Consider the following 14,233-nt stretch of genomic DNA (forward strand, 5'->3'; position numbering starts at 1 on the left):
CTAAAATACACTGAAAATCCCTTTTATCAATGACTTCATGTTTAGATTTACGTCTTCTGACATTTCTTATCTTTAAGAAGCTTTTATGGCCATGATCATGGCATGTGGACATTTCCAGGCCAAGGATCCAACCTAAGCCACAACAGTGACAATGCTGGACTGATGTTGGACTGGATGCTTCACAGCTAGGCCACCAGGGAACTCCCTAAGAAGCTTTTAAATAAAACTATCTTTCGGGATTCAAAAACACAACAGCTAATGCTTATTAAATGGCAACATTACAAGTTTAACATTATTATCATTAATATAAACTACATATGTTCAAAAAAGTCCACCTCCTTCTTTGTATCTTCCATAACACCCATGGAAGTTCATGGAAGTGATATAAGTGACATCATATGGTATCTAACACACGGCACAAATGAACCTTTACACAGAAAAGAAAATCATGGACTTGGAGAGCAGACTTATGGTTGCCAAAAAGGAGGGAGAGGGAGTGGGATGGACTGGGAATTTGGGATTAATAGATGCCAATTATTGCCTTTGGAATGGACAAGCAATGAGATCCTGCTATATAGCACCGGAAACTACATCTAGTCACTTATGACGGAGCATAATAATGTGAGAATAAGAATGTATATATGTACGTATGACTGAGTCACCTTGCTGTACAATACAAAACTATTCACTGTAAACCAGCTTTAATGGAAAACAAAACACTGTAAACCAGCTATAATGGAAAAAAATAAAAATCATTAAAAAAAAAAAGAGTACATGGAAGAAACTCAGTATACTTACTTGCTGAATGACTAATGGAAAATAGCATTAAATAACAGAATGCTCTTGTTGTATTAATTATTTTCCAAAATGATAATGTTAATACTTTTAAATTATTTACCACATCGTAAGTTATTTTATCTTTTTGCCAGAATTTAGAACATTACTCACCTTTGCACTTCGTTGAGTATACTGAGCAACCACTCGGGACAAGAAAGACCAAAGAGCAGGATCAGCTGGGTTACTATAATGATCATTAAAAGCATAGGGCTTAGAGATGGGAGTTACTTTAACCACAAAAAGTACCAAAAAAAATCAACATTTTATCTGGTTTCTAAGTTAAAAATCTTTTAGACATCTAAGGTAAGTTCATATTAATCGTCCATGTATGGTTGAAAGGGCCTGAATTTTCAGAAAACATACTTTATAGCTTCTATATATACCTATAGTATGTGTTAAAATAAGAAAGAAATATCAGCAACATGATAATTACAAAGCCAAGAGATTCCATTAAGAAATGTATCCAATTAAGTATACACTCTGAGAGTTCCTGTCACGGCTCTGCGGTTAATGAACCCAACAAGGATCCATGAGGACTCGGGTTTGATCCCTGGCATCGCCCAGTGGGTTAAGGATCCGGCACTGCCATGAGTTCTGGTATAGGTTGCAGACTCGGCTCGGATCCTGTGTTGCTGTGGCCATGGTGGTGGTGTAGGCCGATAGTTGTAGCTCTGATTCGACCCCTAGCCTGGGAACCTCCATATGCCACAGGTGCAGCCCTAAAAAAAAGACAAAAGAAAAAAAAAAAAAATACACTGTGTACAAAGAAAATACAAATCTATGAGAACTGTGGAAGGAAAACAAACTACAGATACAACACTTAACTATTGAAAATAAAAAAAAATAAATAACCACCACTGCTAGCAGTGATAACAACTTTCAATTTTCCAAATTTTTAATACATCAATAAATGCCTGTGTGGCTGAAAATTCCTAAAACCATCAAACTAGAAAGTATCAGATAACAAACTGACAATATCACAAATTTGAGAATTTATAAGGGATTTTATACTAAAATAAGGTTTGGGCCTTAGTTTGAATAAGGGCAAATTTCTGTTCTGAATCCCTGTATCAAGTGAATTTTTTGTTTAAATCCTCATAGGTGAAATAACACGTACTGTCAGATACCTGATCCAATGTACAATTTCAGAAAACCACAATTTGGTTTCCAAATATATATGTTCACCTCATTGTATAGTCTTAATAAAGTCTAAATGTCAATGATAACCTCATCAAATATAATTAGACTCCAAGTTCACATGTACAGACTTACCTGTGAACAGCTTTAGATGCTTGTCTCTGCACTGCCACACTGCGGCCTTGCAGTGCATAAATTGCTGAAGTAAGAAGGCACCTCTGATAATCATTGTCTTTCTGCTTGACATGTTTCAGTAACTCATTAAGTGCAGCTTTTGATAGTGTAGCATCCTGCATTGCCAATCCTAGAGCACACAGGGTTTGAAGGCTTTCCGTGGTTGGTTCTTTTAAGATAGAGCTGTAAATGTATTTTTAATGTCTTGTTACCCATGAGTACAATAGTCTGTAATTATTAAAACATATTTAACTTCTAGAAAAAAAAACAATTTGCTTAGGATTCACCAAACTATAATCCAGCTTTTTTTTTTTTTTTCTTTCTTTCTTTCTTTCTTTTTTTTGTCTGTTTAGGGCTGCACCTGCAGCATGTGGAAGTTCCCAGGCTAGGGGTCTAATCGGAGCTACAGCCGGCCTACACCACAGCCACAGCAACAAGGGATTTAAGCCATGTCTGCGACCCACACCACAGCTCATGGCAACACCAGATCCTTATCCCACTGAGCAAGGCCAGGGATCGAACCCGAGTCCTCATGGATCCTAGTAGGGCTTGTTTCTGCTACACCACAATGGGAACTCCCTACAATCCAGCTTTAAGATAAATATGAAACCAAATCCCTTTGATTCTTTTTTCCACCCTTGATTTCTAGGAACAGTAATTTCCCTGAATATCTAAAGCATTTAAAAGTACCAATGGCCTTTCACAGAGCACCAATAGCTGAATTTCTTTTCTAGTCATTTTATCTAAGTTTAGAAACAAATACACACTACAATTTCCTTGGGTCTCAGTTTTAGGTAAATGAGAATGATTTTGCTAAAACTTTTAGTTTCAATAAAATCCTGAGGAGTTCCCGTTGTGGTGCAGCAGAAATAAATCCAATTAGTATCCATGAGGATGCAGTTTCTATTCCTGGCCTCAAGCAGTGGGACAGGAATCCGGCATTGCTATGAGCTATGGTATAGGTTGCAGACGCAGCTAGGATACTGTGTTGCTGTGGCTGTAGCATAGGCCAACAGGTGCAGCTTTAATTCGACCCCAAGCCGGAGAACTCCATGTGATATGGGTGCGGCCCTTAAAAAAGAAAAAAAAGAAAAAAAAAATCCTTACTCTAAGACCTCATTTTTGTTATTCTTAAAGAGCTTCGTCTTATTGCTCTGTGATAATGAAACCAGAGCTATACATAATAAGTACAAACACAACCTATAATTGCCATATTCCAAGTGAGTATATTTATAACTGAAGGAGAAATTAAATTTTGTATTAAACATCCAGCTTTTTTTTTCCTTCTTCAGATGTGAAATTTGATTTAGCCGTATGGAGGTAAAAGTCAATAATGCTTAGGAATTCTTAATAAGTGAAGAAAAACTTTAGCTCTCTACAAATTTAATAATACTTCTAATAATAATTATGAATATTGTATAAAAAAAGGAATGTTGAAAAATTTTAATCAAGGTTTATTAAAGTATAACGAATAATTATAAGATAACACATACCTATCACTTTGTCTTTCTATCATTTTATGGATGGGGAAACAAACTCTTTAGAATTTGATTTTGACAAACAGATACAACATCATGAATTTTCATGGGAGCAAATGTACTTAAAGCATCCACAGTTTTACATCTTTTTTACAATAAGGGCTAATAGATGCAGACATCCAAATACGGAAAAATGTCAATTAGTCACAATCATTTCCATCAATACAAATAACCACATAAACAATACACTGTGACTTTAAAAAAAAAAAAAAAAAAAAAAGCAAGTAGTAAAACATAAACTCCAATATTAACAATAGTAGAAGAAATTCTAATTTGCGCCTTGGTTCAAAATGGAGAAAACCTGGAATTCCTGTCGTGGCATAGTGGAAATGAACCCGACTAGGAACCATAAGGTTGCGGGTTCAATCCCTAGCCTCGTTCAGTGGGTTAAGAATGTGGCATTACCGTGAGCTGTGGTATAGGTTGCAGACGCAGCTCAAATCCTGTGTTGCTGTGGCTGTGGCTGTGGCCGGCAGCTGTAGCTCCAATTTGACCCCTAGCCTGGGAACCTCCACATGCCTTGGGTGTGGTCCCAAAAAGGAAAAAAAAAAAAAAAAAAAAAAAGGAGAAAACCTATCTGCCCTAATATTTATTAACATACAAAATCTAAATCATTACTGAAATGACTACATCCCACCAAGCTAACATGTGCTAAATGCATAGTACCTGCGTGCTGTGCTGTACCTTATGCTACAGATTTTACATGCAGTTATTTATATCATAAATTCTTTGACCACGGTAACAAAATTTTTCCCCTTAAGTGTTGAACTTACTCATATTCCTCTTAAATAAGCACCTAGGACACTGTTTAGTTCCCAACATATGAATGCCAAACAGGATCAACAAAGAACTGATAACTGAATTTTTCACAGAAAGTCCAAGAAAAGAATACCAAGGGGCAGGAATGGAAGCAGTTATTAGTATTAAGTCTGAAAGATGACATGCAGAGAATCAAAAACAAAGACAGAAACATAGATCAGATAAAATACCTAGCCTTGTATCAAAAACACCAATAAAAGAGGTAAAGGCTTTTTTCTCAAAAGAGAAGGGGAAAAGAATAATATCCTATTATTTTCCCCCATATCTACCAATGTTACTGTTTTAAATAGTAACCCAAGACTAATCTAATTGTGTCTAATTTAGAGTTACTTTTGCTCCTGATACCTGCAGTAATATATTAGCATCTATGAATCTTTTCCCCAAGCCATTTACAAATTTGGATTCTCTAAACATGTTACGTATAGCCTTATACTCACATTACGTGAGTATATCCATGAAAAGTAGAAGAATTTTAAAATTGTGATGGGTTTTCTTAAAACAGCTAAGAGGAGGAGAAAGAACTGCCTATTTATTACATGAGAAAATTACTTTAGTCAGGAAGGGACCAAAGTGTCACAATGAATAAACTAATATTGAGCTTATCATACACAAGTTATCTTTGTTCCCCTACCTTTGAAGGGAACATAATTTGGAGATACAGTAGGCACTTTTGCAGTTTTCGCAATGATTGAGGGGTGCTATTAGCATTTAATGGACACAGGACATGGATCTAATCTTCCTGCAGGGGGGAAAAATTCTGTACTAATGAGGATTCATACCACTGAAAATGCCTTATAAAGCACTCATTGGAAGTTTCCTTCGTGGCTCAGCAGCTAACAAATCCAACTAGGATCCATGAGGATGCGGGTTTGATCCCTGGCCTCAATCAGTGGGTTAAGGATCTGGCGTTTCTGTGAGCTGTGGTGTAGGTTGCAGACATAGCTCAGAACCCATGTTGCTGTGGCTGTGGTGTAGGCCACTGGCTGAAGCTCCGACTTGACCCCTAGCCTAGCCTGATCCACATGCCACAGGTGTGGCCCTAAAAAGCAAAAGCAAAAAAAAAAAAAAAAAAAAGCATTCATTGATAACCACTGTCCAATTGCATACATTTATCATCTTCTGGTTTTGAAGGAATAAAGGTCGACTTTCTCAAAAAAATTTTTTCCAAGAAGTCAAAAAATATGATATAAATAACCACAGTTATCAGAGACTTACTAAATTTTTTCAAAAACATAGAAATAGTTACAAGTTATACCAACATATTTATTGCTGAAGACTCAACTTTAAATGAACTTTATTACATTAACTTGAAAAGGGAAGAGGCAAAAACTTTTTGGGGAAGCCACAGGACCAAAAAAAAAACCCAGTTAAGACTGACTTTATTAAAATTTTATGATCCTACCAGATCAGGTGATCAATTCTTCTTTTTAAAAAAATAATTAATAAACACAGACTACAGAATGGTTTTGAAGAATTGGATGGATCCAGGAGGAAGATTTATGCATGATCTTTATCTCCACCTATGACTGTCAGTTCAGTACCAGTGGGTCCAATCCTTTTTGTTCACCAAAAAGTTCATAAAACATTAAGAACTCCATTTGACATTGCACCAAATTTTAACCCAATATTTAAGTATCTGGTCATGTTAAGTGTTGATGTCAATATACATACCATTTAAACAGCAATGTCTTAGCTACATCCATTTTTCCTTGTTTATACTCCGTTATTGCCAGAGCTGTCAAGATATGAGCTTTGTCTTGCTCTGATTCAACAACAGACAAGGCTCTCTCATAGGCTGTTACAGTGTTGGAAACAAAAACAAAACAATATAAAAGCAATTCTGACAAACAGGAAGAGTTTTCCCTTCCTAATCTTATTTTTCATAAAAGTCCAAAATTATGTCTCATTATTCTCTTGCTCCTAAATGGATGGAATAAAAACTTATAATAATCTAACTTGGTTTAGTAGTTCCAAGGTGATTCTGAGGATATCATTAGGCTTGTTATGTGACACTTTCCAAGGTGCATCTTCAGAATCTATACAGAAATCTGGGTCACTATCTTTAAAAGAAGTTTAAGCCTACAGTCATTGAGATATCAACCAAACTCTCATGCATAGACCAGCAGCTCCCTTAGGCAGTAAATACATACAATGAGCTGCATACACATAGGCTGGGCCCGTATTTGTGAAAATGCACTCAATAAGCATTTTTGGAGAAACTGAAAGACATTACTACTAGCAATGGTTAAGGTCTTCCTCTATAAGAAATGTACACTGAAACACTGTGGAAGAGTAAAGACCTACTTTCAAAAGCTACCTCATATGTGTATCATAAGTAATCTTGGGCCTCTGTTTCCTCATACGAATAATAAAGGTAATCCTTAGTTCATAATACTGCCAGAAGGACTATTCATTATGATCATGGACTAAATGAGAGGAAAAAAGTACCTAGTATCATTCCTCATGCCTACTGAGATTTAATAAACACTGCAACCACTAGCCCCATCTTAATATTACATTGTACCTTACGTAAACTCATTATGATTAAATTCTACTAAGCTCTGAAAAAGTAAGATGTACCCTTTAAGCAACATACTTACCTTTGCTGCTCTCCTTATACAGACCTTTCATAAATAAAGCCAATGCGAAACCTACGATGTCTTCTAACTCCTCAAGGGGTGTTGACTTAAAAGCTTGGATAGCTTTATCATATTCACCAATGGAACTAAGAAGCAAAATATGTTACTTTTAATATCAAAAATCACTTTGGCTTATGTCATCAAAATGTAGAAATATTATCACGCTCAGTTTTTTTAACAACTTAAGCTACTTCATCTATCAGTGTTAAAGCTGCAGAAGAGACTTACATTAAAATAGAAAGCATATCACTTATTTTAAACGGGATGTACTAGGTGGATTTAACTTCACACTTTGCTTCTTTTAAATTATATGTGAAAATGACCAGTTCTGTTAATTACAAATTTTTTTTCATTTTTAATATTTTTATTCTAATTTTATAAGCAATAAACTTAACAAACAAACTCTTTAAGTTTTAAAAATAATTTCAAGTTGACTTTCATACAGAAGTCTAACTTTTTAATATTAATACATCAGTTAAATATTACCCTCTGAGCATGGTTCTAGTATTTTTGACAAGTTTAACAGGTTAAAATCAAACCTAGCCTTTGTGTAAACTGTTTATTTGCACATCCATTTTTTTGGAGGGCATAGAGATATACTAAAATTCCATGGATGATACTATACATTATCTTTTCTGTATTTAATAGGTATAAAAAGTGTTACACAGGATACTAAAGTAGAATACTCTTCAATAACAATAACAAAACTTATTTAAAAATGAAGAGAAGCTGCCACCACCTGGAATAGACTTACTGTACCTCTGAGATTCTTATTTCTGATATCTATATCACTATAATCAGAAACTTTCTATTTTTAGTGAGTTATTAGAAATATTTTTATAAAATCTTTTTAATCTTGGGGTGTGGATAGGAGCTAAAAATACATGTAATCTTTGCTTCTATAAATTAGTTTTATGAAGGTGAAAGAATTTATCAATAAATTCAAATTCTGATAAATACTTAATGAAGGGAAGAGGACTACCTTAGATTGCTTGTGGCTATACATGTATTTTTAAAGTTTTGTTTGTTTTGTTTTGGCTGTGCCTCCATCATACAAAATTTGCCAGGGCCAACCAAAGGTTAAACTCACACAAACAGCAGTGACTATGACAAGTTCTAAACCACCAGGCCACCAGGGAACTGGTGTGTGTGTGTGTGTGCTTTTTAGGGCAGCACTTGCGGCATATGGAGGTTCCCAGGCTAGGGGTCCAATCAGAGCTGTAGCAGCCAGCCTGTGCCACAGCCCCAGCAACGTGGATTCAAGCCAAGTCTTCGACCTACACCACAGCTCACGGCAACGCCAGATCCCTAATCCACTGAGCAAGGCCTGGGATCGAACCCGAAACCTCATGGCTCCTAGTTGGATTCGTTTCCGCTGCCCCACAACGGGAACTTCAGAAAGTATATTTTAATTAACATTATCTTCAAACACTTGATTAATTTTGTAGACAACAGAATGGAACTAGAGAGGGACATGAAGGGGCTTCAACTTCACTTATAACTTTTACCTTTGAAAAAGAAACCTGAGGCCTAACAACAGAATTTCAAGATCTGTTATATCTGAATGGTGACTATTCATTAAACTATGCTCCATGCTCTATTACTGTATTTTGTTTAATACATTTCATAATAAAAACAAATTTAAAAGAAATTAGATGTCCTATTTTCAGTAAGAGGTATAAATTTTCTTCTAACATAGTTACATTATATGAAACATCTGACTAAGGAGAACAGATACTTTGTTCCATACAGTTTCTTACAAGAAAATCTTGGAATTACAGAGCTCTCAACTCCTAAATACAGCAGTTTAAAAGTAAAAGGAGATGCAATCAAAACAAAAATTTTCTGTCTATAGATACAATTCAGTTACACGGTTATGAAAGAAAAAAACTGGTACCTTGGACTTCTACTGCGTAGCTCCTTAAAAGATGTAGGTACCAATCCCCAAATATTAAACGATAGTTCTAATAATGTGTTTCAAACTGGTACATTCAATTTGGGGGCGGCTCCCAATTTGAGGAATGTCTCTTTAACCTGAGCCAAAAACCTTCCTCCCATTAACACTCACTCCTATTCTCTGCACCTAGTTCTATCCTCTGAAACAATTGTTTCTAACTTTTATTTTTTTGAGGTTAGAAGTCTTTGAGAATCTGAAGAAAGTTTTATTAGGTTTCTGGACTCCTGATATACTCCCAGTTTAAGAACAGACATCAAATGAGAATACATCTAATCTTCTTCCAATTAACTAGGCTTCTACTACGAGAAATAGTAACTACCTTTCTTCCAAATGTTCTCCTGTCTAGTCCACAACCATCAGTTCTAAACATACTACACACAAAGGTGCTATGTTATTACAGCGACAGGACACTGCTGACACAGCCTGCGATATTGGGAATTATGTACCTGGGGGAATGGCATCCTCCCACTCATTTATACACATTCCACTACTCTGGATACTGGTTATCACCTCACTAGATCCAGAATTTTCACCAGAAAAATCAAACAGATTCACAAATATGCTTACCATAGTAATCTGCCATAATCTCTCATTGTAACATAGTAAGTATCTGGGTCTTCTGCAGTCTGTAACAACAAAATTGCCCTTTAAAAAAAGGACAAGGTATTTTAAATTATCTATGTGCAAGAGCATTCTTTTACTCTTCCTCCTTAACTGAGTCTACAGATTTTTGTTTTCTTCTTTCAATTCTACAAATTACGGTACTTAACGAAACCTGTAACATCTGATTCATATTTTATTAAACTTTTACCACAAAAGCACTTCATAGTTAGATTTTAGATCGTCAGGAAAATAACTTTAATAAAGTGTCTCCTTACTAAGTGAAATCTGTATCATATTTGTGTTTTAAATACTGCAAAATTTTTCATCTAAATATGGGAAACAACTGTGTTAATGTTTTAAAGTTTCAACATATTTGAAGTATATAGAATTTGAAGTACATAGACTACTCTTAAAATTATTTATATACTAGTAGTTTGAGGTAGGAAGCCAGGAAAGTGAGTGCTTTCAGGTGCCTTTACCTGTTACGTACAGAAAAATATTTAGGCAATACTGAGTTCAGAGAAGTAAATGAGTCGCCAGGAGTCCCAACAGGCTTAAAATAAATACAACATGCTGACAGCCCATATTTTCATCTTCTCCTGCTCAGTCCCCTTTAACAAGGAGGGAAACGTCACAACAACTAAAGGAGTTGGATATTCAATAGGATGGTTTTTTCTGTTCAGAGATTGGCCAGGGAGAAATATCCAAGAAAAGCTTTTTAATGCTCCTGATGTTATTGGGGGGGGGGGGGGAATCTGCCAGAAAAGTCTAAAAGATGGTATTACATTAAAAACTGTATCTCTGGTTAGATTTACACTTAATTTATAGTTTCAAGTTTCAAATATTTGTTTAAGGCAGAAAACAACAGTGAAGATCAGTCAAAAAAGAGTGGTCCATAACCAAGTGACTGTGGAGTTGCCATTTTAAGCAAAGTTACAACCAGTGTTAGACTCACAATATCTGTGATTATAATGTATACCAAAAAAAGCAGCAAGGATTCTAAAGCTGCCTAGTTTTCTCCATTTAAAAATCCCATTCACTGTTGTATTCTATCATATTTATACAATTTCTTTACTGTTAACTCTATTATGACTTTGAAAAAAATAAAATTGTGGGTTTTAAACACATCTCTCTCCACACACACACCTGCCAAAACAACTTCTTGATTATACTGCATCCAGTACCATCCAGTGATTACTTCTTTGAACTACAGAGATCTATACAAGGATGGCAAAGCATGTGGGATATCTCGATGGCTTTTTATCTGACAGGGCTTCTTCTAAGTATCTATTTATTTTGATTTAGGGCACTGATGGGCCTCAGAGGTCAGGCACTGCAAGTCTTTTAACTTTTCATCTAGTACTCATGAGATCAATAGTGATTTTCTTACTGCAGACCAAGTAATCTGTAGAGAATAAAACTTCGAGTTGATTTCATTTCCTACCACTCTCCTGGCTGGTCGTGTCACTCCAGCACTCTGTCCTTGTTTCTTCGGCAGGTCAAATCCACTCCTGTCTGAGAGCACATGCTCTGCTTGTTCCCTCTGCCTGGAATGCTCTTCCCCTGATAACCAAATGGCTTGTGGCCTCGCTTCATTCAGGCCAGGTCTCAAATGCTTCCTTAGTAAACCTACCTCCCTCTTAAACCTACTTCAAATTTGCCTGCCTGTCTAGCAGCTGGCCCTCTACTTTGATTTTCCTTCTTAGCAACTGCTACCATCACAGATGTTTATTAGCTTATCATGTGTCTCCTCCCCATCAGAACATGAGCCCCAAGAGAATGGAACCTGTGTTTGTTTTAATTCACTGCTGAATTGCCAGTGCCAAGGACACTGTTTGACACACAGCAAGCAGTTCAACAAATATTTACCGAGTGAATGCTGTAGACATTAAAGTGACTCAAACATGTACTTTCTCATTTCTCAAATCTCATTTATTCTCTGAATAAATACATGTATGTAAAAAAGCAAGACAAAGTCTAAAGGAGACAGATTTTTCTAGAATAAATCTGAGAGGTTTTGTTGTTTGGTTTTTATTTTTTTCTCCTCTCTCTCTCTCAGGTTGAGCACAAGAAACCAAAATACAACTGAAAATGTACAACTGGTATCTTTTCACTTTCGAAATGTAATAATAAATAATGAAAGATCAGGAAAATAATTAGAACATGTATATTAGCACTTTCTTCATAAACATGAGATTACACTTTTAAAAGGCCAACTGACAAATAAGGACCACATCTCAAAGGAGACTTTACCTTTGGTATGCATCTGCTGCTTCCTTTTTCAGTTGTAGATGTTCATTTAAGTAACCCAGCATGGTGAAAGCTGGAGCATAATTCTGAATTCTTTCTGGAAATCCAAAAATACTTTTCCTTTACATGTGCTTAAAGGTTGTGTTTGTAAAATATTAGTTTTATTTTCAGTGTTTTCAATAGTTTAAACACAAGATTATTTCCTGAGATCACTGGCATTGCTAAGAACAGTAGCCTGATTTTTATCTTGACTATCAATTACCAGTAATCGTTTTATAGCTTTCACATGGAAGTTCCCAGGCTAGGAGTCATATCGGAGCTCCAGCTGCCAGCCTACACCACGGCCACAGCAACATCCAATCTGAGCTGCATCTGCAACCTATGCCACAGCCCGCAGCAATGCTGGATCCTTAACCCACTGAGAGAGGCCAGGATGGAAACTGCATCCTCATGGACACTGTGTTGGGCTCTTAATCCATTGAGCCACACCAAGAACTCCTGTAACTCTTTTAAATTAATGAGTAACATCTATAGTTATATACGATTTTTACCTATTTTTTAAAGTTTAAACATTTTTGGAGTTCCCGGCGTGGCTCAGTGGTTAACGAATCCGACTAGGAACCACGAGGTTGCGGGTTCGATCCCTGGCCTTGCTCAGTGGGTTAAGGATCCGGAGTTGCCATGAGCTGTGGTATAGGTCGCAAATGAGGCTTGGATCCCTCGTTGCTGTGGCTCTGGAGTAGGCCGGTGGCTACAGCTCCAATTGGACCCCTAGCCTGGGAACCTCCATATGCCGCGGGAGCGGCACAAGAAAATGGCAAAAAGACAAAAAAAATAAAAATAAAAAATAAGTAAATAAATAAAGTTTAAACATCTTTATTCCCAAAGGTATAATTTGAAATTGTAGCTCATGTTAAAACTAGTCATTTGATTTATAAGGAAATTCAGTTGTTTAAGTGCATAAACCTTCTTGTGATTAAATTTAGCAACACTTTCTCTTGGTGGTTCTATTCCAACTTCCGTGCATTAAAAAAAAAAAATTCAGTGTTGTACACTAGAAACAGAAGATGATTTGGGCACTTTCAATGCAATATTTTGGAATTCTAATGTCAAAAAACAACATGTATCTAATGCACAAAAGAGAAAGAAACACATGTGGTCAACTTAAGTTGTGCTGGGAAGCAATATGTCGAACTTCTTAAATTGTTTAACAAAACAGAATATAATCACATCTTATGTAATGGCCAGGTTCTGTCAAAGCATAAAGTGAAAGTCACACAAACAAAGTGATTATTGAAAAATCCTTAGGTCATCGCACAAGGTCACCAAATTGAGTCAAACTGAGTAAAAGGAAAGCCATGCCCTTCATCCACACTCACCCTGAGGCAAACAGTCAGCAGGACAGATGATTCTTCTGCATTCTCTCCTGTCCCGCCCTCTCTTTTCTGTTTCTAACAGAATATTTTTTTTTTGGCCAAACACATATAGCTGAATTTTTTAAATGAGTATATGACATGGCTCCAATATAGACTCAAAAATCTAAAACTTTTAGGGAATGATTTGTTGTTCAAGGTATCTGAATTTTGCAGAAAACTAAAAATTTACCTCTTTATGTAAATCCTACACAAACATTTCCCATTCTATAAGGAAACTTATCAATAAAATTTCTGATCATACACTTTCTCAAAGGCTCTAAGTATTCATTAGAGTCATTTATTTGGGCACATTGCATAATATGCTAATGTCCCAAATTGCTGATGTTTACAAACGAACTGCCCTATACTCAAGTGCCCCAGGCTCAATGCAGGAAGAGTCCTACCATTCTGCATACTATGAAGAGGCATCTTCTCTTCTACTCTTCGATTTATCTGATTCTTCATATTATTCAACTGTCAATATTCCTGCTTAAAATCCTTACTTATTTATTAGAATTCTGTCAAGGGATAAATAAAATGCTAAAGAAACTAACATTTCTTAAGCATGTAGGATATGCCAGGTATTCTGTATAAGATTTTGCATGTATCATCTCACTGAAACCCTAAGGAATAGATACTTCCACTCTTGTATTATAGGTAGGAAAACTAAAAGTCAGTTTGGTAGTAAGTCTAAGGTTTCATCCTGGCTAGTAAATGGTGGAGCTGAGATTAAAACCCAACGGCAGTTTTATTAAGAAAGAAAGGAAATTATTATAACAGAGTTAATTAAACTTCAACATTCTATCCTTTTCTGGTATCTTGAAGAAAGATCAGGTGTTAAAGTGGGCACTGAGTTTGGAACTT

General features: G+C 36.0%; 1 protein-coding gene across 9 annotated transcripts in view; it reads right to left on the reverse strand.

Moving 5' to 3' along the window:
* Positions 1 to 14,233, reverse strand: part of SKIC3 (SKI3 subunit of superkiller complex) — an 84,130-nt gene that overhangs the window by 24,294 nt on the left and 45,603 nt on the right. For all 9 annotated transcript variants that reach the window (XM_085014087.1, XM_021084547.2, XM_085014084.1 and 6 more), the window contains 6 exons: positions 11,958 to 12,051; positions 9,669 to 9,746; positions 7,106 to 7,230; positions 6,177 to 6,300; positions 2,110 to 2,331; positions 949 to 1,021 (listed from right to left, as the gene is read on the reverse strand). In XM_085014087.1, the coding sequence (XP_084870213.1) occupies positions 949 to 1,021; positions 2,110 to 2,331; positions 6,177 to 6,300; positions 7,106 to 7,230; positions 9,669 to 9,746; positions 11,958 to 12,051 (716 nt within the window). The remainder of the gene's footprint in view (positions 1 to 948; positions 1,022 to 2,109; positions 2,332 to 6,176; positions 6,301 to 7,105; positions 7,231 to 9,668; positions 9,747 to 11,957; positions 12,052 to 14,233) is intronic.

Source organism: Sus scrofa, chromosome 2, assembly GCF_054392235.1.
Source record: "Sus scrofa isolate SSC_HxYL_T2T_F1_AM1 chromosome 2, Sscrofa_HxYL_maternal_Yorkshire_Landrace_v2.0, whole genome shotgun sequence".
Taxonomy (NCBI): Eukaryota; Metazoa; Chordata; class Mammalia; order Artiodactyla; family Suidae; genus Sus; species Sus scrofa.